This window comes from Bos indicus, chromosome 4, assembly GCF_029378745.1.
Source record: "Bos indicus isolate NIAB-ARS_2022 breed Sahiwal x Tharparkar chromosome 4, NIAB-ARS_B.indTharparkar_mat_pri_1.0, whole genome shotgun sequence".
Taxonomy (NCBI): domain Eukaryota; kingdom Metazoa; phylum Chordata; class Mammalia; order Artiodactyla; family Bovidae; genus Bos; species Bos indicus.
Genome location: NC_091763.1, coordinates 8,811,776 through 8,837,555, shown reverse-complemented (window position 1 = coordinate 8,837,555; position 25,780 = coordinate 8,811,776). Strand labels below are relative to the sequence as shown.

The 25,780-nt window shown below is 41.2% G+C and overlaps 1 protein-coding gene across 7 annotated transcripts in view; it reads right to left on the bottom strand.

Moving 5' to 3' along the window:
* Positions 1–25,780, bottom strand: part of CDK14 (cyclin dependent kinase 14) — a 665,059-nt gene that overhangs the window by 138,829 nt on the left and 500,450 nt on the right. For all 7 annotated transcript variants that reach the window (XM_070787460.1, XM_070787457.1, XM_070787458.1 and 4 more), the window contains one exon: positions 14,390–14,438. In XM_070787460.1, the coding sequence (XP_070643561.1) occupies positions 14,390–14,438 (49 nt within the window). The remainder of the gene's footprint in view (positions 1–14,389; positions 14,439–25,780) is intronic.

Genomic DNA, 25,780 nt, shown 5'->3' with positions numbered 1-25,780 from the left:
ATTTCCCATGAAGTGATGGGACCGGATGCCATGATCTTTGTTTTCTGAATGTTGAGCTTTAAGCCAACTTTTTCATCCTCCTCTTTCACTTTCATCAAGAGGCTCTTTAGTTTCTCTTCACTTTCTGCCTTAAGGCTGGTGTCATCTGCATATCTGAGGTTATTGATATTTCTCCTGGCAATCTTGATTCCAGCTTGTGCTTCCTCCAGCCCAGTGTTTCTCATGATGTACTCTGCATAGAAGTTAAATAAGCAGGGTGACAATATGCAGCCTTGACGTACTCCTTTTCCTATTTGGAACCAGTCTGTTGTTCCATGTCCAGTTCTAACTGTTGCTTCCTGACCTGAATATAGGTTTCTCAAGAAGTGGGTCAGGTGGTCTGCTATTCCCATCTCTTTCAGAATTTTCCACAGTTTACTGTGATCCACACAGTCAAAGGCTTTGGCATAGTCAATAAAGCAGAAATAGATGTTTTTCTGAAACTCTCTTGCTTTTTCGATGATCCAGCGGATGTTGGCAATTTGATCTCTGGTTCCTCTGCCTTTTCTAAAACCAGCTTGAACATCTGGAAGTTCTTGGTTCACGGAGATAAGTAGCTGGCTTCTAACCTTTTTTTTCCCTCCCAGACCATGCTGCCCCCTAGAGGCCGCAAGAATATACACATATGTGAAGATGCACTGGCTTCCTTGGTGGCTCAGAAAGTCAAGACTGCTGGCAAAGCAGGTGATCCAGGTTCGATCCCTGGGTTGGGAAGATTTCCCTGGAGGAGGGCATGGTAGCCCACTCCAGTATTCATGCCTGGAGAATCCCATGGACAGAGGAACGTGGTCAGTCCATGGGGTCACAAAGAGATAAACACAACCAAACAATTAACACTTTCACTTCCAATTGTTTCAAAGATAATGCATAAATAAAGGTCAGTTATATCCAAATTCAGAGAAGGCGATGGCACTCCACTCCAGTACTCTTGCCTGGAAAATCCCATGGACAGAGTAGCCTGGTAGGCTGCAGTCCATGGGGTCACGAAAAGTTGGACAGGACTGAGCGATTTCACTTTCACTTTTCTCTTTCATGCATCGGAGAAGGAAATGGCAACCCACTCCAGTGTTCTTGCCTGGAGAATCCCAAGGATGGGTGAGCCTGGTGGGCTGCCATCTATGGGGTTGCACAGAGTTGGACATGACTGAAGCGACTTAGCAGCAGCAGTATATCCAAATTAATAGCATCAGCAGTAAGATATAGTGAAAAAGAAGAGAGGCGGTTGATTACATCTATTGTCCAAAAGGCTTTAGGATGAAGATGAGAAGCAACCAACATTTATAAACCTCGAATAAACCTTAGAGCTTCATAGGGAAGCTGAAGCTCCAGGATTTTGGCCATCTGATGTGAATGGAAAACTCACTGTAAAAGCCCCTGATTCTGGGAAAGATTAAGGGCAGAAGGAGAAGAGGGCATCAGAGGATGAGATCACTGATGGAATGGACATGAGAGGTCGCAAAGAGTTGGCTACAACTGGGCAATCGAACAACAGCAACAATAAACCTTACCTCTTCCGCTGACATAAATATGAGAAATCATAAACAGCACTGTAGTCCTATGATGGCATTTTCCTGGAGAAATTTAAAAGCATGTCAACAGTCACATTTCCTCCGTTTCAACTAGGGAGGAGAGAGTGTGAAGTAAGAGGAAGAAAAATGATTGGTGTGGCATGACCATTTTAATTAACATCTCCAAAGTATATCTAGTTTTGATATGAAACTTAATATATTAAAACAAGGCCCCGAGATGGGGAATAAAAGCCAATAAATTTAAGGAGTGCACGTGATTTTATCCCTGCTAAGAGTTTAATCTTTTAAACCTTGGCTGCAGTAAAGTGGTCAAAATCTGGCCTAAGAAATGAGAACTACTCTTCGTCTTGACTTCAAATCAATTCTTCCCCAACGATCATGCCATAAACAAACACACACACCCACACACACAGAGCTGGCATGTTTATTGGTTTATTCACTAAAGGATTTAGCTGGACAAACATCACAAAGATGATGGCTGATTTAATTGAATTTATGATCAAATGTTTTCCATTGCAGGAAGAGTGGGAAATCACTTATGGGGAGACTTGAATAATTCAAGGGAAGTTCTCTATTTGGCACTCTGTTTGTATATCAAGTCTTGAGGGATTAAATTCAGCTGAGGACCAGCAGAGAATCCACATACAGATACACAAAGATGTGCTGGCTAATAATGCAGTGAGGGCCAGAATATCGATCCCTTTGTGTTAACATTTCTATTCGTATATATGTCATTTATAGTCAGGGTAAGTAATAACAACCACACACAGACACGTCTCTCACTCTGACACTTCCATTTTAAATCGCCACTGGATTTTTCTGATACCCCCCAAAATGTAGAAATGATCTAAAAATACTCTTGTAGATAAGACAAAATATAATTGACCTGCAGATTGTATATATGTGTGTTTAAGGCTTTTTCATGTATCTTTATTGTTTTTGTCAAAGACAAAATAAAATCTATTGTTACTCCCATGACGGATACAGTAAAGTAACATGGGACTTGTGCCTTGGGGTATGGACTTGGCTCAGTGTCTGAAAAAAAAGGCAGTTTCCTTTGGTGTCCCCTGCCCATTTGATTGTCAGTGATGACAGGCGAACCAAACTAAAGTCATGCTCCCAGCCTTTATTCTCTGTGTTTCTAAACATAAGTCTTCCCCATGCAGGAGCTGCAGTCAATAAGAATAATTACTTTGAGTCTCACAAATGAAACCCTCAGGTCAAGTGGACACCCAGGTTCTATGTAACTGGTTTGGGCTTACCCAGCAGCTTATGTACAGAGTTCATGTACATGTACGGAAGAGGTCTAAAAGATGCTTTGAACTTGGTAACAGTGCTTGTCTATGGGGCTTCTTTCACTTTAATTAGGAAAACTGTCTAATAAGATGAGTTTCAAGACCTAGGGTAAATCACAGTTTTCCATGAATTATGTACAACACTATTTGCTAACATATCACTCTTAGGAAGGAACTGCTGGGGAAGAGGACTTTTGTTTCTAAATAAGAAGTATTTTTAAAAAATTATCTGGTGTCCAAGAAATTCAGCATATGAATTTCTAGAAAGGCAGAAGGAATATTCCAGATATCTGAGGACCCTTTATAGCAGTGGTACTCATTTTCAAGGACAATTACTTATCTTGAAATGAATGAAACCCTTGGACTGGAAGGAAAGGGCAGGGCATGTTGAAAAACACAAGTGGGACGGGGGTGGAATGTAATCCTGCCAAGGGTCTTAAGGACTGAAAATCTGGGGCTCAGACTGGCTAGTGAGCTTCCTGAATATTAAATGGTTCAGAAGTAGATCTAAGATTGGAACTTGGCCCCTATCATACCAAAGCTTATGTGGCTTTCAAGTGATTTCTGGCCGTTTGCACCAATAATGAGCTTTCACGGGCATCTTTCCCCTTTTCTGTTCTTTTTTGACTTGTATCAGCAATATTTATTGACTGTATTTTCACCAGATCAGTAGGACCACTGGCTGCCGAGCAGATGTCAGAGGCACTTGTCAACACGAACAGTCTATTAACTGTCTCTTCACAACGAGGGGAAGTTGAGCCCCAGCTTTACAGAAAGTCTCCCCAAAGGATGAGGGGGACCCCTCGTCCTCACAAATGATTGGGTCCCTTGTCCAATCCTAATTTTCATGAAAATCAACCAAGGTCAAGTGTGAAGTGGGTGACAGTCGATACAAGAGATGACACTGTTGTTCAAATCATCTTTTCCAGTGACAACTTTGCTCATATTAATTTAGAGTCTGACGATTCACTAAATTCATAAACATTTACTTAATCAAAAGAAAAATGAAAAAAATAAGTGCTGAGGAAAGGGATCTCAAAGCCAGCAATTTTTAATAAATGAAGAGCAATACAATTTTCTGCATTTCTGTTCATGCTTAAAAATGTTACATATTTTTTCTTTCAACACCAAGGCAGTTTTATTCCAAAAAGTAAAACTGATTTAACATTTTGAAAATGTATCAATGTAATTTTCCAATTTAATAGAAAAAAAATTTTTAGGCTTTTTAATTTATTTTTTTATTGAAGGATAATTGCTTTACAGAATTTTGTTGTTTTCTGTCAAACCTCAACATGAATCAGCCGTAGGTATACATATATCCCCTCCCTTTTGAATCTCCCTCCCATCTCCTTCCCCATCTCACCCCTCTAGGTTGATACAGAACCCCTGTTTGAGTTTCCAGAACCATAGAGCAAATTCCCGTTGGCTATCTATTTTACATATGGTAATGTATGTTTCCATGTTACTCTTTCCAAACATCTCACCCTCTCCTCCCCTCTCCTCATATCCATACGTCTATTCTCTATGTCTGTTTCTCCACTGCTGCCCTGTAAGTAAATCCTTTAGTACCATTTTTCTGGATTCCGTATATATGCATTAGAATATGATATTTATCTCCTTCTGAGTTACTTTAGATGCGGCAATTTACAATGTTCTGAAGTTAAAGAATTAACATATGTCCCCACAGGGACCATGAGAGGCTTATTTAGTAGGTGGAGCTCCTCTCAATAGCATCTCATATGTGGATAAGGGGAAGTTGAGCCTTTCTGCATTTTCAGATCAGAGTCGAGGGAGTTCAAGGAGGCCGGGAAAACAGCAAAGACGTGAATTCTTCAGGGAGTTCAAAAAGGGTAGACAGCTGTGTGTCTAACCCCTAGCAGTTCCCAACAGCAAAGAGTGGAGAGAACAGGAGAAGGAAATGCAGAGTGAAGGGATGAAGGGTGAACAGGAGAAGGGATGCAGACACCTGAAGTAGGCAGAGCTCTCAGGAAGGAAGAGCATGGCCCTTGGAAGGAGGGGCAGGGGCGGCATGTCTGCTGGGTGCCCTGATACTTCCACCATTCCCTCTGCAGATTTATCACACTTATTGGGTCCTCCAGAGCTATTATCTTTTCAATGTTAGCCACTCAGTCATATCTGACTCTTTGTGACCCCATGGACTGTAGCCCACCAGGAACATCTGTCCACAGAGCTCTCCAGGCAAGAATACTGGAGTGGGTTGTCATTCCCTTCTCCAGGGAATCTTCCCAACCCAGGGATCAAACCTGCGTCTCCTGCATTGCAGGCGGATTCTTTAGCATCTGAGTCACTAGGGAGGCCCAGAGTTTTTACAAACAAAAGACAGAGGTGAGAAGCAAGCACATCAAGCAGGATCCTCAGGCACTTGAGTGTAAAATGCAAGGACTTCTGAGCACAGAGTTTCCAAGCATCAGACACCCACACTTGAATTACATTGGTGGGCACCTAAAATAAATGGATAGTTTACATGCTGAGCCACAGCTGTGTTGCCCAGTTTGGTAGATACCAGTGCTGGCTATTTACATTTAAATTACAGTAAGTCTCCCGCATTCGAACCTTCACACTGCAAACGCTCAAGATGTGAATGTGCCCTGTATGCTAGCCGCTGTACTGTACTATTGAACTTTTCAAGGTACTATATACTGCAAGATTAAAAATGCTCTCTTTATGTTTTACGTTTGTCTTTTACGTATTATTTCTGTGAAAAGTATTATAAACCAGTTACAGTACAGTACTCTATAGCCCATTGTGTTATTTGGGTACTTAGGCTGACTTTGTTGGACTTAAACAAATCGGACTTACGAACATGCTCTCAGAATGGAACTTGTTGGTATGTAGGGCACTTACGGTAATTAAATTTAAACGAAATTTAAGATTCAGTTCCTAAGCCACATTTCAAGTACTCAGTGGCCACGGTGGGCTAATGGCTGTTGCCCTGGGCAGTGGAGATTATAGATTTTCATCAACAGAGAAGGTTCTGCTGGACGGCACTGACCTACAGGGGAAAGAAATGTCAGGCCAAATTTTTACTTTTAAGAGACGATGAGCTTTCCTGAGAATAATCTCTTTTATTCTCTTTGCTAGGATGGAAACAGACTTTTTCCTTATATATAATTTTGAGCGGAGCTAATGTGAACCAGGCAATATGGGACCTTTAGGGTCAGGGGCCTATGCTTGTCACCTGATTAGCCAGAGATTGGGCAAAACAGGCAGTGTCTGACCGGATGACGGCTGGGTTTGCCTTCTCTGCTCTGCCTCACCCCGCAACTCATCACTGAGTAGGAAGAAACCCCAGTACAACTCATCACTGAATAGGAAACTCCAGTACAACTCATCACTGAATAGGAAACCCCAGTACAACTCATCACTGAGTAGGAAACCCCAGTAAAACTCATGAAAAGCAGAAAGGCCCAATGATGTCCTCTCACCCATCCATTCCTGAAGCCTGTGAATGTGTTACTTTTCAAGCAAAAGGGACCCATCCTGAGGGTGCAACTAAGGTCTTAAAATAGAAAGGTTAAGCTGGATTGTACAATTTGGAAGAAGGGACCTTTCTCTTCCTGGAGGCAGAATAGATGGGACAAAAGGGCAAGAGAGAGAGAGAGTTTGAAGTATGAGGAGACTTGTTGCATGGATGCTGGTTTAAAGAAGGAGGTGGCATGATGACAGGGAATATACACGGCCTTCAAGAGCTGGGGGAGGTCCCCAACTGACAACCAGAAAGGAAATGGGACCTCAGTCCAACAGCCATAAGGAACTAAATTCTGCAAACTATCTGAATAAGGCTGGAAGCAGATTCTCCCCAAGAGCCCTGAGACAGGGGCCAGCTACCAATACCTTGTTTTTGGCCTTGTCAGACCGAGATCAAAGAAACCAGCTGAGCCCAAGAGAAGACAATACATTTGTGGTGTCTTACATCAATAAATTTGTGGTAATATTCTACAGCAGCCACAGAATACAAATACACCATTTTATATTGTGGAGAAGCAGACAACCTCCTCAGTTCACACTTCAAGGATCTGTTTTGGAGAACAGTTCAAGAAAGCCTAATTCTACCGTCCTTTCAGGGAAACGAGCAGCCCAGCTGCTCTTGGAAACTCTTTGCTGTTTCAGAAGTGTGGTTGGGTTTTATCCCTTAATAAGCTGATGGGAGAAAGAAGGTTTTAGCTGCACCAGAAGTGTGTACTTTTGAATGAACAGTCCAACACATAATCTGAAAGGATGAAAAACAACGGCTATTGCCAACTCCCAAGCCTGGCACGTACTGCCAATTAGTAAGAGGGAAGATGGATGGTTTCTGCATATCAGAAGGGAAACGAAAAACCTAAAATGTAGCAAATGGCACGGGGCCTGCCCTCTGGCCGTCACCAGGAGTTACTAATGTCAGCGAATTCTTTGCTACACAAAGAAAGACATGGATGAGAAATCTGGCAATGACACGAAATGACAGAAGATAATTTCTTGGGCCAGTGGGAGTTGTGTGGAATGGGCAACAAATTCCACCAGCAGGGTCGGAGTGGGTGGCTGGCAGGCCCTTCATCTCCAGCCCTTGTCTTGTCACCAACCCGCCTTCATGCCAATGGCACATTACCCAGCAGTGGCAGGAGACACCTTTGTTGATGGCGTGGGTGGTCAGTCTGCTACAAACACTATTCCGTAGGAGAGAGGAAATCGGGTCTGTACTCCATCCCCGCTCTCCCACTGCTGAAAACCTAGACCTGGAATGAACGACACCACGCCCCAGAAGAGATCTCCTGACCCAGAGTCACAGTGAGAGCAACAACAATAAAAAAAATCAGGCACCGATAACCCTGTTTGAATATCAGGGTTTTCAAAATGACAATATTTCCTAAGATTCACTCTGGGGCATACCATCTAAGTTGTAACTCTCAATAGCATGGATTGAATGTCCTCAGCATGCTTTTTATTTCAAGCTATAAAGTAAAGATGATAATATCTGCCCTACCTTCCAATACTGTTATAAGCATATGAAGATGGCACAACATACGTGAGAGCCAATTCTATATTGCAAAGGGCTGTCCGATGGTTTATTACCCATCACAGTCAGGACTCGGAGAAGGCAATGGAAACCCTCTCCAGTACTCTTGCCTGGAAAATCACAGGGACGGCGGAGCCTGGTGGGCTGCAGTCCACGGGGTCGCACAGAATTGGACACGACTGCAGCGACTTAGCAGCAGCAGCATCAGGACTATGGATTAGTGAGTGTATGTCAGGCTTTTTACCAGGTGCCTCTCACATGTTATCACTTTATGCTGTAGCTGCTATCAGTGATCAGGGCTAGGCCTTTGACAGATTTGCCAGCTTTTGCTTAGACAGCCTTCTCTTCATCCCCTGGTAGCTGCCTCCAACGTGCATCTCTGGACAGACTTTTATGCTGTCTTCTTTGACTCCCACCAGAGCCTGGAAGGCATTTCCTACTTGAGGACCTCCTCCTCTTTCCCCTTCAAGAATCTACTCTTTGGTTTTCTAGAAGAATTGCTCTCTGTTCAGTGGCAAGGGGGTTAATAGATCAGATAAACATTACACCTCCATAATGCTTTCAGTAACTGAACTAATGATTCATCCTTCTGAAAATAAGTCACCCCAGAAACTGCTCTGAACTGTGATTTTTTTTTTGTAAGCAGGCAGGTGAGACCAGGAGCTTCTGAACAATACCATGTGTGGGTGTCCAAGGTCAGGACAAGAGACCTGCTTGGATATGACTGTCCAAGTGTTAAAAATCACATTTTTAAGGGTGTGGAGAGGAACTACATCCCTCATAGCCTCCGATGCTAGGCTCAAATCCCCAGAGCTGGGCAGTCGACAACTGCAGCTCAGTTCATCCTCTGAGTGAAGAGAAAGGGATTCCAAAATGTCTGCTTTACTGTCCGTTTTACTGCTTGTCATCTTAATAAACCTATCCCTAAAAAGGTGATGGACGATGTAAAGAACAATCTCTTTGAAAATATGCTGAGAAGAAATCTCCAGGCACTAAATATATTAAAACTGTTACTCTGAAGTAAACAGAATTATAACAAAAATGATCAACAATGAGGAAAAAAAAAAAAAAAAAGTGAAACTGGAAAAAGAGGATTCAAAGATCTGGCTCAACTCAACTGCTCCCCCTAGTGTCAAAAACTGTTCTTACCTTCCTCTAAGATTTCTAAGCAACTGTAGAGAAATCGAAAGCTTGGACTTCCTCTGCAATACATTATTACTTTAGAAAATTTTAGGTCGACTTCGAACAATAAGGCAGAGTAGAAAACAGGGCTTTTCTTTCTTGAGAAGTCACCTACTTGTATCTTAATGGAATGCAATACCATATGATAAGAAATACACAGTAGAGAACCACCAATTTAAATATACAGAGTGAGATTTATGTTACTCCTCTAAATATTATTTTAAATACATTGTGCTTTATGAACACGGAACACAACTTTCTAGCAAGCCATTGCCACTTTAAAAATACGTTTTGGAAGTTAATCATCAAATTAGATAAAACGTTCAAAGAAAGTTCAAGAATGCCAAGCAAGAAAACACTTCTAAAACTCCTAAATGAGGGTTTGCGGCTCTACTGGTATCTGACAATACATGCATGTTATCGTCTCTATTTTTGCATTTCCGTAAGGGTATTCTCATTGTAATGTCTCTGAATTTATTGCACATCTTAAAGTGTCATCTTTTCTTTTTTTGAATTCTTAGGGAAATCTAGTTGGACTTACTAACTAGAAGGCTTATAAGCAGAACTAAAGCATGGAGGTGGAGGGAGTAGAAAAGGCTGGCTAACACCTGTTCAGTGTCTGTGGACATGCTTTGCTTTATCAGCCATGAAATTTGTTTTCCAAATCTGACTTGGTGGTTTATCCTTAGTTCTCTTTTTGCTACTTTCAAACCTCCAAAATTGTTCAGCTGCTAAAAAGTTCCAAAACAAGCAAATGCATTCCTGGAATCCTACCCTTAACTTTGCTGGATAATATATACTAAGGCTTCTTCTCCAGCCAAAATAATAAAAGATCTTTTAAGTGGGTGGAATTCTTGGTTGATTGCACATGCATGCCAATGTCAGACAACTATAAATAGAGAGATCTGGAAGAAAAATAGGGGGACTCTTTATAACTCCAAGGAAATAAAATGGAATGTTTTGAAGGCCACTGGAAAACAGAACATGTATTTATAAAATTAAGATTTGTCTCCCTTTAGTCCAAAATCCCCTTCAAGCAAGAGAGAAACCACATGGATCATAAAATTCCAGTAGGAAGGAATAAAAGGACCTTCTTTTCTATATTAATATGTATTTATTATTCTCGATCCTATAATTAAGACTTCTTCTTTATATTGTCCTTTTCAGTTTAGATATCTGCTGAATCTTTTTGATATTTTTCTCTGATCACTGCATTGTTTCACCAGAATACTAAAAAACTCTTTCAAAGGATAAAACTATGCCCATGGTCACTGGTATAAATGAAGTCAGCAGGGAATTGCATGGGAGTTACCTAGGGCAGACTTGGTCCCAAAATAAACTGGGTCACTTGTTACAGCTGTTCAAAGAGATGTAAGGCTTCATTTCTCAAGAAATTCTTACTCTTAGGCAGGTTAACATACCCACTAGCTTAAACAGCTGTGTTAATACATATTCTTAAAGACAGTGTTTCTTAATTCTGAACAGTGACTTACACTTGTCTCTTAACCTGCTCATCTTATATTAACCTGTCTAAACTGAATTCAAACCAGCCCTTGCAAATTAGTTCACTTTATTTTGAGCCTATTACTGCTGTACAAGAGAATTTAGCAATTGCTTTGGTTTCGTAATTGTGCTGTCGACGAGCAAATTAGTTAGCAGCAAAGGAGAAAGCCAGCATTTGCCTAATTGTCCTTAAATGCCATTCTTCCAAATCCAGACTCCCTTCTTAAGGCAGAGATGTTGACATGTCAATGATGGTTACAAGGTCACAAGTCCATTTGGAGGAAGGATCAATAATATAATTCATATCTCAGAATTCTTACTTCTCTGTAAATCACATTGGGTTCAAATTGGTTGGAGGCTCCAGTATCACTTTAAGGGCTCAGTACATGACGGATACCAGAAAATCATATTTTTATAATATTTTTAGTGATGAATCTATTACTTGGTGTTTTGTGAAATAAACTCTTAAGGCAGCAACAACAACAACCACAAAAGACTTGTGGGGATTTGAAAGTAGCATGGTTCTAAACATATCATGTTTACAATTTTAAAACATTACTTCAAAAGCTCAATTTTAATATTTTCCTTAAAATGCTTTTAAAGTAATCTAAGGGTGGGACTCTATTAAATGACTATGAATTAATCCTAGGTTTTTTAAAAAGGCATATGTGACTGTATAAATAATGATATTAACTGCACTTCTATCAAATGATTTAAAAGACTTGACATAAAAATACATCTTTCCTTTAGTTTCTTAGAACTTGTTTTTAGTAGAAAAAATATAAATCCTATGTTCACAGAAAATGCAAATAAAAAATATTTCTCAAGTGACACCTTAAAGAGAAACGGCGTCCTTATTTTGTGAAAAATCATATTCTGAAGAATTCTTATTTGCCCTCAAAAGTAAAATCATATTTACTAAATCTAGCATCTTTGAAGAAAAAATTCGAGATTGAGCACAATGTCCAGTTTTCAAAATTTCTACAGCAGCAATACTGGAGGGTTAGCCAGCCTAATTTTGTTAGTGATGTTTATCACTTTTATTGTGACCTGATGCTGAAGCTGAAGCTCCAATACTTCGGCCACCTGACTCAAAGGGCTGACTCATTGGAAAAAAATCCTTATAGAGGAAAGACTGAAGGCTAAAGGAGAAGGGGGCGGCAAAGGATGAAATAATTAGATAGCATCACCGACTCAATGGACATAAGTTTGGGCAAACTCTGGGAGATAGTGGAGGACAGAGGAGCCGAGCTTGCTGCAGTGCATGGGGTTGCAAAGTCAGACACATCTTAGCGACTGAACAAGACCCGTGACATGAACAGCACCTCTCAGAGAAAGGAAAGCATCAGGTCTTAGGTGGTCAGAATGAAGCAAAGCAATGCAAAGCTTGACTAGTACTTCCATTGTTTTTTCTTTTTGAAAGACACGAGACAGCCTAGCTTCTCCTGAGACAGAGTGACGTAAATGGACAAAAGTATCTCCTCTGAGAGGCGTCCCACTAGTCACCATGAATGGCTGAACAAAAAGAGGCCGTCCGTCTGGGCATACAGATGGTAGGTGCTGAATATAAGATGCGAAGGTGAGAGACTGGAGTGGGTCAGGTTTAGATGCTGTTGGGTGCCGTCCACAGGAGGACAGCGGACCCAACATCACGTAGCATCGTCAACTGCCCTCCCCTCCCCTCCCCTGTCTTTCTTTTCTGTTGACATAGAAGAACTGTATTTATTTTTGAGATGAAGCACGTGATAAAACAGCATGTTTGTATTCTCACATGTAACATACACAATTTTGGAATCTGAATGAATATGCACTAAAATATTAAAACTGACTTATTTAGAAGAAGAAAAGGTAACTGAGCATTAAAGAAAAGCCTACCTAGATGTACTTTAGTTTACTACAATAGACAGCATTTTCGAATCATGGTGGCAGCTATCATGGACTGCCTGTACCTAACTGTTTCCTCCCTACTAACAAAACCCTGCCTTACAGGCAGCAAGATGTCAGGGCCGGGGACAAAGCAGTCCACCCCTCCCTTTTCACCAATGCCCAGCCAACGGAGGGTATGCGGTCCGCCCCATCAGAGAGACATAGGGATAAATCTCTTTGGGCATCTCCAAGATATTCCTCCCTGATACGAGCAGGATGGGGAGAAAGTTCCCTTAGTGCTGTCTACTTGGCTTCCTGCTTTGGTTCTGGACACTGTCATTTGAAGAAATGCTGCTGAGTTGTTACAGCCACTTTGTAACACCAAGGATGACAGAACAAACACATCCAAGAAAATCTTGATGTCTTCCTGCCCTGTCCTTTCTCAGCTACTCTAAGTGGATAAAAATTGCCATTTATTTTCCTGGGCCATTTGTAAGTCATTTCAGCTCTGTCCCTCTGAAGGAAGGAAATGGAGGGTTAGCTAAACCGAAGGCTGTTCTCCACAAACGCTACTCTGTATAGATCTGCCAGTTTTTCTGTTACTTCAGAGATGGAGTTAAGAGATTCAACTGCTTTATCAAGAATTGTTTCATAAAGTGGATACCAGGTTGGTCAAAACTATTGAGCAGTTATGAGAAACGTGTTTGATGATTTAATTAAAACGGGAACTGTATACTGAAGATAGTACCTGGTATATGAAAGCACTTAATTAAAATATGTTAGACCACTGATCAGTGAAGTTAGGGTGGAGGAAGTTAAAAGGGTGAGGAACACACACAGAATGTCCCCACCCAGCTGAGGGCGTGCTGCCCAGGGGAGATTCTGTAGATATTAAGAACTGACCTTTCAAATGGGAAATGTGAAGTTCTGTGTTAGACAAAAATAATTATATGGTGTGTTCTTCTAAGTATGAATTTAATCAAAATAAACTGCCAAATCTTTCAAAGAATCCACTGAAGAATTTAATGTATTCATTTCATGAGTTCCTCATAATAAGCTGTCTGATGTTATCTACTGACATCATTGATTAAAGGCATTTTTATTATAAAAAGCTTCTATTTTTTCCCATAATTGATGACATATAAAATTAAACATGTCAAAAGAGTAAAAAGGGAGACAATAACACTAAATTCCCTGTAGGCAAAATTTTGTTATGACAAATAATATTTAATCAAAGCAGAACCAGTTACCTTTCCCCCCAACGTAATTCTTGAGATGTGATGCTCACAATCAAATGGGAGTGACTCAATTACTCTGCTTCCTAACTTTCAAAGATTTACTAGCAGTCTGGCTTACAAAAAAAAAAAAAAAAAAACCCAAAATCCCTGAATCACTTGAGACACTCAGATCATCAGACGTCACCAAATTTTGAAACCAATCAATAAAACAATTTCAACAAGGTGTGATGACAAAATAGAAATTAAATCAACAGTGTACATATACTCCAAGTGGCACATGTACTTAACTTCCCATTAAGGCTCAGGGGAAAAAAAATTAGGTAAACTGAAAACATTTGAAAGATCAGTTTCATCTAGCTCAAAGGTTGTCACCAACATTAATCAGATCAGAAAGTCAGTGGATATATTGTACTTAAGAAACATCATTTTAGGATGCTAAAACATTTCTTGGAATCTAGTTAGAAGAAGAGACACCACAGTGAATTTCAAAATTAACAACTCTAAAGCAATGAATACAACCTCACTCTGCTCATAGAAGAGTGTTGGCTCAGGTGAAACACAGGGGCTGGCGAATAGGACTAAATAACTGTCTAGTGGCTAAATGAATGGATGAATAGATAATTGGGTGAACAAATGAAAGAACGTCATGAGAAACTTATCAGGAGAGTTTCAAAAATTAAGAGAGAGAAAGAGAAAGCATAATCTGCATTAAAAACTTACTTATTCCATGCTTGTCTAAGGTTTTTAGAGCTGTACAGGGTAAAGCGTTCTGAAATAAAAAAGAAAAATGATAAACAGTCTTTATTTCAAATGTCCATATTGACAGTATGTTTAAAAAAAAAAAACTTTTAAAATGTTACTGTTGGATTTAGCCATAGTTATGCTAGACAAACTAGGTCTTCACCTCAGATTAAACAGTTATAAAGAGTCAACCAAGAGCTTAACACTTTAAGCAACGAAAGATTGTTTTCTTTTGTCTAGAGTGGCTTGTTTCATAACCTGGCTTCCTAGTAATTCTCTCTTAGAATAAGTTTTAACTGGGTTGAAAAAAGAAATCCAAGTTCCAAACCTGCAAACTATAGGCACATTTATAGAAGAATACTGCCACACCAGTCCAGTGAAACCTGCTGTTTTCTCAATGAAGACATCTCTCTTTTTTTTTTTAACATTTTAAAATATTTATTTTTAATTAAAAAAAATTTTATACAGTTTTTAAAGGTTACTTTCCATTTACAATTATTACAAAATATTGGCTGTATTCCCCGTTTCTATGATACATTCTGGAGCCTATCTTATACCCAGCAGTTTGTGCCTCCAATTCCCCATCTCTACACTGCTCCTCCACCCCCTACCCCACCGGTAAACACCAGTTTGTTCTCTGTATCCATCTGTCTGCTTCTTTTTGGTTATTTTCACTAGTTTGTTGTATTTTTTTAGATCCCACATATAAGTGATACAGCATTTGTTGTTCTCTGTCTTATTTCACATAGCATAATGCCTTCCAAGTCCATCCATGTTAGTTCACTCCTGGGTTCTTCATTTCTCCCTACGTTTCCACATTTTTGTCTGGGGTCCTTTTCTTCTACTTTAAGGACTCCCTTTATTCTTGTTGTAGTGCAGGACTTGGAATGTTTGTATATTCTCTAGAACATGAGGTCATATGGCACCCCACTCCACTACTCTTGCCTGGAAAGTCCCATGGACGGAGGAGCCCGGTGGGCTGCAGTCCATGGGGTCGCTAAGAGTCGGACACGACTGAGCGACTTCATTTTCACTTTTCACTTTCATGCATTGGAGAAGGAAATGGCAACCCACTCCAGTGTTCTTGCCTGGAGAATCCCAGGGATGGGGGAGCCTGGTGGGCTGCTGTCTATGGGGTCGCACAGTGTTGGACACGACTGAAGCGACTCAGCAGCAGCAGCAGCATGCTAAGCAAAATAAGTCAGACAAAGACAGAAACTGCACGATCTATCTTCTGTGTGGAATCTAAAGAAATACTTAAACTCATGGAAGCAGAGAGCAGACAAGAGCTGTGGCTGAGGTGCAGAGCTGGAGATGGGCAAAGAGATGAAAGCAGTCAAAGGGTATGAACTTCCAGTTATAAGATGAATAGGTTCTGGGGCTGTTATGTAAAGCGTGGTGACTATAGTTAACAATACTGCATTGCATATTTACTTGAAAGTTGCCAAGACAGTAGATTTTTAAAGCTCTCACTACAAAATAAAAAATTGAAACTATGTGAAGTAATGGCTGTGTTAACCAAACTTACGGCAGCATTCTGTAATATATTCACATATAAAATAACTGTGTTGTATATATTAGACTTACACAGTGCTGTCAGTTATAACCCAATATAGTTGAAGGAAAAGACGGTGTTCTACCAAATAAAACATGGAGGTCTGATGTAGAGTGCAAGGGACACTTTGGGTTGGGTGGTGAAGGAAGGTGAATTTCAAATAAAACAGTCAATCAACACAATAAACAAAGATCCCACTGGAAACCTGGGTGGAGTTTCATTGAAATATGTATTTATCTGAAAAGGCTGATATATAATTTTTGTATATAAAAATATATTGTATCTTTCCATTTATTTAAAATATTTTTTGATTATGCAATTTTACCTATAGGAATTTACCTAAAAAGTGAATTGAATGGTAAAAGTCAAGTGAACAAAAATATATGCACAACAATATTTATCAAACAACTTTTTTTTCATTGAAGAACAGTGATTTACAATACTATAGAAGTTTCAGGTGTAAAACATAGGGATTCAATATTTTTATAGATTACATGTCATTTAAAGTTATTACAAAATAATGGCTATATCTCTCTGTGCTGTACAATACATCCTTGTTATTTATTTAACTTACACCCGCTCACTTCAGTTCAGTCGCTCAGTCATATTTGATTCTTTGTGACCCCATGAATCGCAGCACGCCAGGCCTCCCTGTCCATCACCAACTCCCGGAGTCCACCCAAACCCATGTCCACTGAGTCAGTGATGCCATCCAACCATCTCATCCTCTGCTGTCCCCTTCTCCTCCTGCCCTCAACTGTTCCCAGCATCAGGGTCTTTTTCAATGAGTCAGCTCTTCGCATCAGGTGGCCAAAGTGTTGGAGTTTCAGCTTCAACATCAGTCCTTCCAAAGAACACCCAGGACTGATCTCCTTTAGGATGGACTGACTGGATCTCCTTGCAGTCCAAGGGACTCTCAAGAGTCTTCTCCAACACCACAGTTCAAAAGCATCAATACTTTGGCTCTCAGCTTTCTTTATAGTCCAACTCTCACATCCATACATGACTACTGGAAAAACCAGAGCCTTGACTAGACGGACCTTTGTTGGCAAAGTAATGTCTCTGTTTTTTAATATGCTGTCTAGGTTGGTCATAACTTTCCTTCCAAGGAGTAAGCGTCTTTTAATTTCATGGCTGCGCAGTGATTTTGGAGCCCCCCAAAATAAAGTCTGTCACTGTTTCCATTGTTTCCCCATCTATTTCCCATGAAGTTATAGGACCAGATGCCATGATCTTCATTTTCTGAATGTTGAGCTTAAAGCCAACTTTTTCACTCTCCTCTTTCACTTTCATCAAGAGGCTCTTTAGTTCTTCTTCACTTTTTGCCCTAAGGGTGGCGTCATCAGCATATCTGAGGTTATTGATATTTCTCCCGGCAATCTTGATTCCAGCTTGTGCTTCCTCCAGCCCAGTGTTTCTCATGATGTACTCTGCATATAAGTTAAATAAGCAGGGTGATAATATACAGCCTTGACGTACTCCTTTCCCTATTTGGAACCAGTCTGTTGTTCCATGTCCAGTTCTAACTGTTGCTTCCGGACCTGCATACAGGTTTCTCAAGAGGCAGGTCAGGTGGTCTGGTATTCCCATCTCTTTCAGAATTTTCCACAGTTTATTGTGACCCACACAGTCAAAGGCTTTGGCATAGTCAATAAAGCAGAAATAGATGTTTTTCTGGAGCTCTCTTGCTTTTCCGATGATCCAGTGGATGTTGGCAATTTGATCTCTGGTTCCTCTGCCTTTTCTAAAACCAGCTTGAACATCTGGAAGTTCACGGTTCATGTACTGCTGAAGCCTGGCTTGGAGAATTTTGAGCATTACTTTGCTAGCGTGTGAGACATGCCAGTGTCTCTTAAACTTAGCTTTTAAGGACTTCCCTGGTGGCATATTTGGTAAAGAATCTGCCTTGAATGCAGTAGACTGCCTGCAATGCTAGAGACTAGAGTTCAATCTCTGGATCAGGAAGATCCCCTGGAGAAGGAAATGGCAACCCACTGCAGTTTCTTGCCTAGGTAATCCCATGGACAGAGGAGCCTGGAGGGCTATAGTCCATGGGGTCGCAAGAGTTGATCACAACTTAGTGATTAAGCCTCCACCTAACATAGCTTTTAATATAAAATATAGGAAAAAGTGTACTTTGATAAAGGTTCAGAAAAATGTTTATTTTTTAAAATCTTTCCATTTAGAAAGGATTTGTGCATACAGTAGAATTAAGTGATTTCTTTTTCATATTGATCTCATTTCTTTTTCATAATTTAATACTTAATAGACTTAATTCTGCTTTATATTAGTTGGTACCTTTTGTTGATGTTATCTGCTTTTAATTATAAGTTTTTAAGAAGAGAATCCAAATGATTTATATTGCTTTTGCTTTGGTATGTTTCACATGTAACAACACTGTTAGATAAAAAGAACAAAAAGAAATTTAAGAACATACTCAGCTTCCTATCTCTAAATACAGAGTTTATTCAAAAGAAATGACTAGAAATCTGTGCAATGATTCATTCATTCAACTACTATTCACTGAGCAACTACTGTGTGCCAATATACTTCTTGGAATGGAAGATATGGGAGAGAACCAAAGAGAAGACCTTCTTGCCTGCAAGCCACTCATATTCCAGGAGGGGATGTGAACCTGGAAGAACAGAGTGGCTGGAGCAGGCAGCCCGGGAAGATGGGTGGAGGGCTGGCTCACGCAGATTCTGTGGCCTTTAGCTTGTGATTTAGAATTTTTTTTAAAGGTTCACTCTGGCCTCTGTTTGAATACACTACCATTGGAGGCAAAGATGGAAGCTGGGAGATCGATAAAGGTTATCACAACAGTCTAGGAGAGACAGGACGCGACACGGGCTATGGCAACAGAGTGAACGCAGAGGGAGAAGACAAGCTGAAAACATTTTCAAGGTAGAGCAAGTAAGATGTGCTGATGAACTAGACACGGGGTGACAGAAAGGTAGGCGTTGGGGTGGCTCGTGCAGCACTTATCACTCTCCAATTTCCATGTTTCAAAGATTTGGAATTTCATCAGTTCAGTTCAGTCACTCACTCATGACCGACTCTTTGCGACCCCATGAACCGCAGCACGCCAGGCCTCCCTGTCCATCACCAACTCCCCGAGTTTACCCAAACTCATGTCCATCGAGTCAGTGATGCCATCCAACCATCTCGTCCTCTGTCATCCCCTTCTCCTCCTGCCCTCAATCTTTCCCAGCATCAGGGTCTTTTCCAATGAGTCAGCTCTTCGCATCAGGTAATATTACTCTGAGAATGCATTAATACTCCCAATGATGACTCAGAAGCTATTTGACATTTGCATGGGTTTCAGTCATCTTTTAAGCAGAGGTAGTTGTCAAAATATTTGATACTCTGCAAGGCTTGGACCAATCAGTACAGAAACTAGCCATTATGCTTCAGTGGTGTGCACCAGCTGAGGAGTAGCCCTGATTACAAACAGTCACTGTTTTAAAGCTACAGGCAAAAACGCTCACCAGCAATTATGTACTTATTTGGTTCACAAGAATGTGTAACATTTGCATTTATTCTCTACTAGACTGCATTACATAAGACCCAACATAATTCAGTCAGTTGGTGTAGAACAGAAAGGTAAAGCCGTATTCTAGGTTTGAGAATTAACTGACAAAGAAAGGAGAAATGGCAAGAATAGCTTTTTATGGAGGTTTAGAAAAATTACTATTATGTATAATAAATATAGTCTGGTATTTTAAAAGCAAGATATATTTTAAAAATTAATTACCTCAAATGTCCTTGTAATACAAATTTGATCTCCTTGACTTTGTACTCCCCACATGCAATTTTAATAATTTGCTATCATTTCAGGAAGGAAGAAGAATTCCATTCCAGATAACATTAATACAATCTTGCATTTCCTAATAAATTATCATTCTTAGCAATTAAGGACTGCACACAAATATGAGCTCTAAGGATTGCCTCTATTTAGAGTTTGACAGGATATGCTAATAGAAATTTTTTTTTCAGAAATACATCAGTTTTAGCTATGCATAAAAGAGCCAAAATTGATAGCAAAACATGCCACATGAAAGTGGAAAAAATAACAAAGTCTTCCTCCTTTACTTTCCGTCACTACTCACATGAACTCTTTTTTATTTTACTTTTTATGTTGTATTGGGATACAGCTGATTAACAATGCTGTGATAGATTCAGGTGAACAGCGAAGGGCCTCAGCCATGCATACACATGTACCCATTCCCCCCCAAACTCCCCTCCCATCCGGATGCCAGGTAACACTGAGCAGAGTTCCCTGTGCTCTACGCAGGACCTGCTGGTTATCCATTTTAAATACAGCAGTGTGTATAATCCATCCCTACCTCCCTAACTATCACCTCCCCCATCCCTCCCACCAGCAACTGTAAGTTCATTCTCTGTCTGTGAGTCTCTGTGTGTTTCCTAAGTTCCTCTGTCTCATTTCTTTTTAGATTCCACATATAAGGGACGTCAAACTCTAAATTCTTCTAGCAAATGTCACCTGCCACTGGCTCGTACGCCAGGCACTCCATGCACCACGGGCACACAGAAATGAGGACATCCTGCTTACAATTCGGTGGCCCAGAAAGTAAATACAGAATTACCAACACAGGGTGAAAAGTGCTTCACTGTGGATATGGACACAGTCCCCTGGGAGCCCAGAGGCAGCGCCACTAACTGCATCTGTTTTCTTTTCCAAATGAAGACAGGATAAACTCAAATATCTGAAGCTAGTGCCGGTAACACACAAGACCTGATCTCTTGCATCAACATCGTTCAGATCTTAACTGTCAAAGCACACAATTTCAAACAGAGCTATTTCCAACATTTTCTGATAACGTTTAGAATTAGACGTTTTAAATTCTATTTTGAAAACAATTGCATCATAAGTAAAAATAATGTTCCATTAGCATGAAAGCAACCTAATTCACTAGGTAAGTTTTGAAAACAAAAAGGGGCTTAAATTAGTGTCCCAAATCAGGAAGAGGTGTATTTAATAAAACAGTCAACTGCTTATGCACGATTTTCACAGATTATTCCAGTATTTGATTAGGAGTGCCTCACACTGTTCTCCTTTAGTTAGGTTTATTCTGTCACTACTTTAACGTCAGCTTTCTCTTTTCAATTATGTTTAAACTAGAAGTTTAGAATGCGGTGATTTAAAGCACTGGCTAACTCACAGTGTAACTGAGAAGTGCAATTAATTTAAACCTGCAGGCTGATTTTCACCTTCTCCTCTTATTGCAGGGACGGCAGAGGATGGTCGCACCCAGCAGGGAGCCAGGGAGGAGAGCTCAGAGAGAAGAAATAGCTTGTTCTGCGATGTGATGGGGGTGGGGGACAGAGGCTGGAAAGGTTTTGCTCACACCGCCATGCTTATAGGCAGTGATTCGCTGCAATTTCATGGGAAAATACTGGTGAACAATGCTATAGATTCTGAACTTTCCCAGCTTAAAAGAGCTACATCTGAGATGCAGACATAAAGAATGGACTTGTGGACATAGGGTAGGAAGGGGAGGGTGGGATGAATTCAGAGAGTCGCACTGACATATATACACTCCCATGTGCAAAACAGATAGCTAGTGGGAAACTGCCGTATAGCCCAGTGAGCTCAGCTCGGCGCCGTGTGATGCCCTCGGCGCCCTGTGATGCCCTTGGCGCCCTGCGATGACCTCGGCGCCCTGTGATGACCTCGAGGGGTGAAATGGGAGGTGGTGGGAAGGAGCCTCAAGAGGGAAGGTATATACGTAAACATATGGTCAAATCATGTTGCTGTACAGCAGAAACTAACACAACACTGTAAAGCAAGTATGCTCTAAATAAAAAATTTAATTTAACTAAAAATAAGAGAGCAAAGAGCAAGGGGAAGAAAAAGAACTAAACCTGAATGCCTTGAGGCAGTGAGAAAACAAATAAAACCTAAACTGGAATTTTCCCATTTGCTTATATGTACATACTGTATACTCTAGGAGGGTACTTTTAATTTTTATATTCCGTATGTCCTTCTCACCAGCGTATTTTTTGGATCTCATAAGACACCGCTATGGTTTTAACTTCAACAATGGGAAAACTTATAAATAAGTAGTCAAAAAACCAACCAACTAAAAACTCCAATAATGTTCAAGGGACTTGGAAGGCTAATCCAGGATTTTTAAGAACACTTCTCTTTCTTTTTTTGGATTTAATAGCAGTGAATTTTTAAATAATATCCTGGAATAACTGTAAATCAATATAAAAATGAGTACGTCCAAAATGCCCTAGGAAATGTTAGATGTACTTTATAATGAATGCCTCTAAACCATATATTCATCTATTCAAAATTTCCATTCGTTAGGGTTATTTTGCATTTTAACAAATGCATTTAGTCTTGCCTCCTGAGCCTGTCAGAAAGTAGTAACGACTGAAGCCAAGAGCTGTGGCCCAGCTATCATCTGGCTCAGGTATTGAACCTGATGCCTGTCCCAAGACAGTTTCAGTGGAGCAAAAAGGGGTCCAGTCCTCTGCGAGGATGAACAGTAAACAAAGTCACGGATCACTCTCTGATGTTCCCAACTATCCCTCTAATTGCTTATGTGGCAGATTATAGCCATGAATCCTTTAGAAGACATGAGTAGTCCTCATTCGCTCACTCGCTCTACAAATACTTCTCATGTACATACTGTTTGCCAGGCACTCTGGGAAATCGGCGCACAAAACCTACAAGGTCATCCACAGCCTACAGTGACTCATGGAAGCCAGCGTCAAGGGGCCATCCATAGGAGAAAATTCTATTTACAGGCGTTCAAAAGAATCTGTATGCAAAATTGACTTTCTTATTAGGAAAACCAAGCCAGTGGTCAACGTTTCAGCTGATATTCTGGCCAAGATACAGAAAAGTTGGATCTAAAATATCTATAGTCCTCAGACCGGAAGTAAGAGTTCATGCATAACAGATGAGAGTTTGGGGCTTCCCAAGTGGCTCAGTGGTAAAGAATCTGCCTGCCAATACAAGAGACTCAGGAGACCTGGGTTTGATCCCTGGGGAAGATCCCCTGGAGGAGGGCTCGGCAGCCCACTCCAGTGTTCTTGCCTGGAGAATCCCATGGACAGAGGGGCCTGGCAGGCTACAGTCCGCAGGGTCGCCAAGAATTGGACACACCTGAGGGACTGAACAGGCATTCACACAGGCAGATGAGAGTCTATCCCAGAGAGGGTTACACTTGTTCCAAAATACAGGGATTTTTAGATGTCTCAGCTCCAAAAAAGCACAGTAATCCAAAAAGGCATTTTAGAAAAGTTCGTGTGTCTGCACAACTGCAACTCACAGCTTTAAAACACTTGCTATCCCCCAAATATATACTGGCTGTGATCTGACACAGCCCCAGCGTTACCAGCGAGAGGCTCTGATGTGACACGTTAACTCAGAACAGAATCATACTGCCCTGTTGCAAAACCCAGAGGGGTTTCCTGCAAAGGCCGAGTAGCCATCTTCAGTCCTGGAAACAGGGGACTGAAACGTCCTGCCGTGACCTGGCTGCAGCAAATCATCCTTTCATTACCAACAGTGTGTGTTTTCAGAGAGCAATCTCTGGGCTTCCCTGGTGACTCAGTGGTAAAGAATCCACCTGCAAATGCAGGAGACAGGGGTTCGATCCCTGGCCCGGGAAGATCCCACATGCTGCAGAGCAACTAAGCCTGTGTGCCACGACAATTGAGACTGTGCTCTACAGCCCAGGAGCCTCAAGTACTGAGCTCATGCTCTGCAACTACTAAAGCCTGAGCTCCACAACACAAGAGAAGCCTCCACAAGGAGAAAACTGCACACCGCAGCTGGAGAAAACCCCGCACAGAGCAGTGAAGACCCAGCACAGCCCAGATACATAAATTAATTAAACGGAGAAAAAAAGAACAATCTCTGAGCAACTTCTAGAAACAAACATCTACTCTATTCGTTAAACATTCTTACTTCCTATGGCATTTGGTTTTCCTAACAGATAAACATAGAGATATGGGTTTGTGTGTGCATATTCCCAGCTGAGGTCTTTACACCAGCCACACCTTTCTCAACCTAAAACTTACAGGACACTTCTCTTGCCAGTTTAATCTGTTGGGCATTTATCACAAAGTGTACTAGTCACCAATGAGATGGAATCCTTATAGCTCCCAGAAAAGAAAGGAGAAGAAAGATTTTGTGTCTCGGTCTCCATGCATCCCCACCATGCCTCCATGCAAACTCTCCACAGGGGGAAAGAGACCAGGAAGACGGCACCTTCGAGGGGAAATGTGAGCCATCAGTACCGCAGGTCCCCTACATATGAACCTTCAAGGTGCGAACTTTCAAAGATATGAATGTGTGTCTGGCTGCAGCAAGGGATGTCAGGTGTGAGTGAAGCTGCAGCTTGCCCCGTCTCCTCCTGCTGACAGTCCTTCAGCCCCACCGCCTCCCCGTCCTCCCCTTCCTCCAGTCAGTCTTCCTGCCTGTTCACTCGATGGCAGCCCCTGTATGTCAGCTATTATATACTGCACTACTGTACTTTTCAAGGTATTATAGTCTAAGATTAAAAATGTTTTCATTATTGTTTGCTTTTTATGTATTATTTATGTGAAAAGTCTTATAAACCTATAACAGTACAGTACTCTATATCCGATTGTGTTAGCTTGGTACTTAGGCTAACTTTGTTGGGCTTCATGAACAAACTGGATTTAGAACACACTCTCCGAATAGAATGCGTTCGTATGTAGGGGACATACTGTGGTCTGATCACTTCTTTCTACCAATGACTAAACTGAGGTTAGAAAGTTTGAGTTGCCTGAGGTCATGATACAGGCAAGTGGCAGAGGCTGAACCAGGATTCAGCTCCTGGTTTATCACTTGTTACCAAAGAGCTGAGTGATCCAAGCCTCCTATTTGATATTTAGCACAAATGTCCTGTGTCCTATTGGTCTGCAACTTGATTTAGTCCACATAACAACACTGTGGGCGAGGGGATAAGATCTTCTCCATTTGACACACAGAGAAACCGAGGCACTGAGACACTGGGCACCTTGTCTGTGTCACATAGCTCACAAGCGGCAGAGCTGGGATCTGAACCCAGGCGGTCTGAATGTGGAGTCAAGGCTTGCAGCCACGACACCATGACATATCTGTATGTGTCCAATGGAAGAGACTTGAAGTTTGACCTCAGCAATGCACAATGCTGGCAGCAGCACCAGCAGATCAAAGTTTCTTTAACTAGCAGTTAAAAAACATGCACACTTCCAACTATAAGACCTTCTGGAAAAGGCAAAAAACTAGAGACAATAAAAAGATCACTGGTTGCCTAGAGGGGAGAAAGGGATGAATGAGGGGAGGACACAGGATTTTTTCAAGAGTGTGAAATTACTCTGCATGGTAAACATGTGTCCTGATACATCTGTCCAAACCCACATAATATACAGCACCAAAAGCAAAACCCTCAATTATGAACTCTGACGTATAATGATGTAGGTTTGTCAGCTGAACAAATGCACCACCCTGGTGGGGGATGTTGATAAGGAGGGAGGCTGTGCCATGTGTGGGGACGGCAGGCATATGGAAAATTTCTCTACCTTCTGCTCAGTTTTGCTGTGAGCCTTAAAATGCTCTAAAAAAAATTTAAGTCTACTGTACTGCCCTAGCGGTGCAGTGTTTAAGAATCCGCCTGGCAATGGTGGAGACACCGGTTTGATCCCTGGTCCGGGAAGATCCCACATGCAGTGGGGCAAGTAAATCCATGCGCCCTAGAGCGCATGCTCCGCCACGAGAAAGCCCGCACGCCACGACTGGAGAGTGGCCGCCATTGCTGCAACTAGAG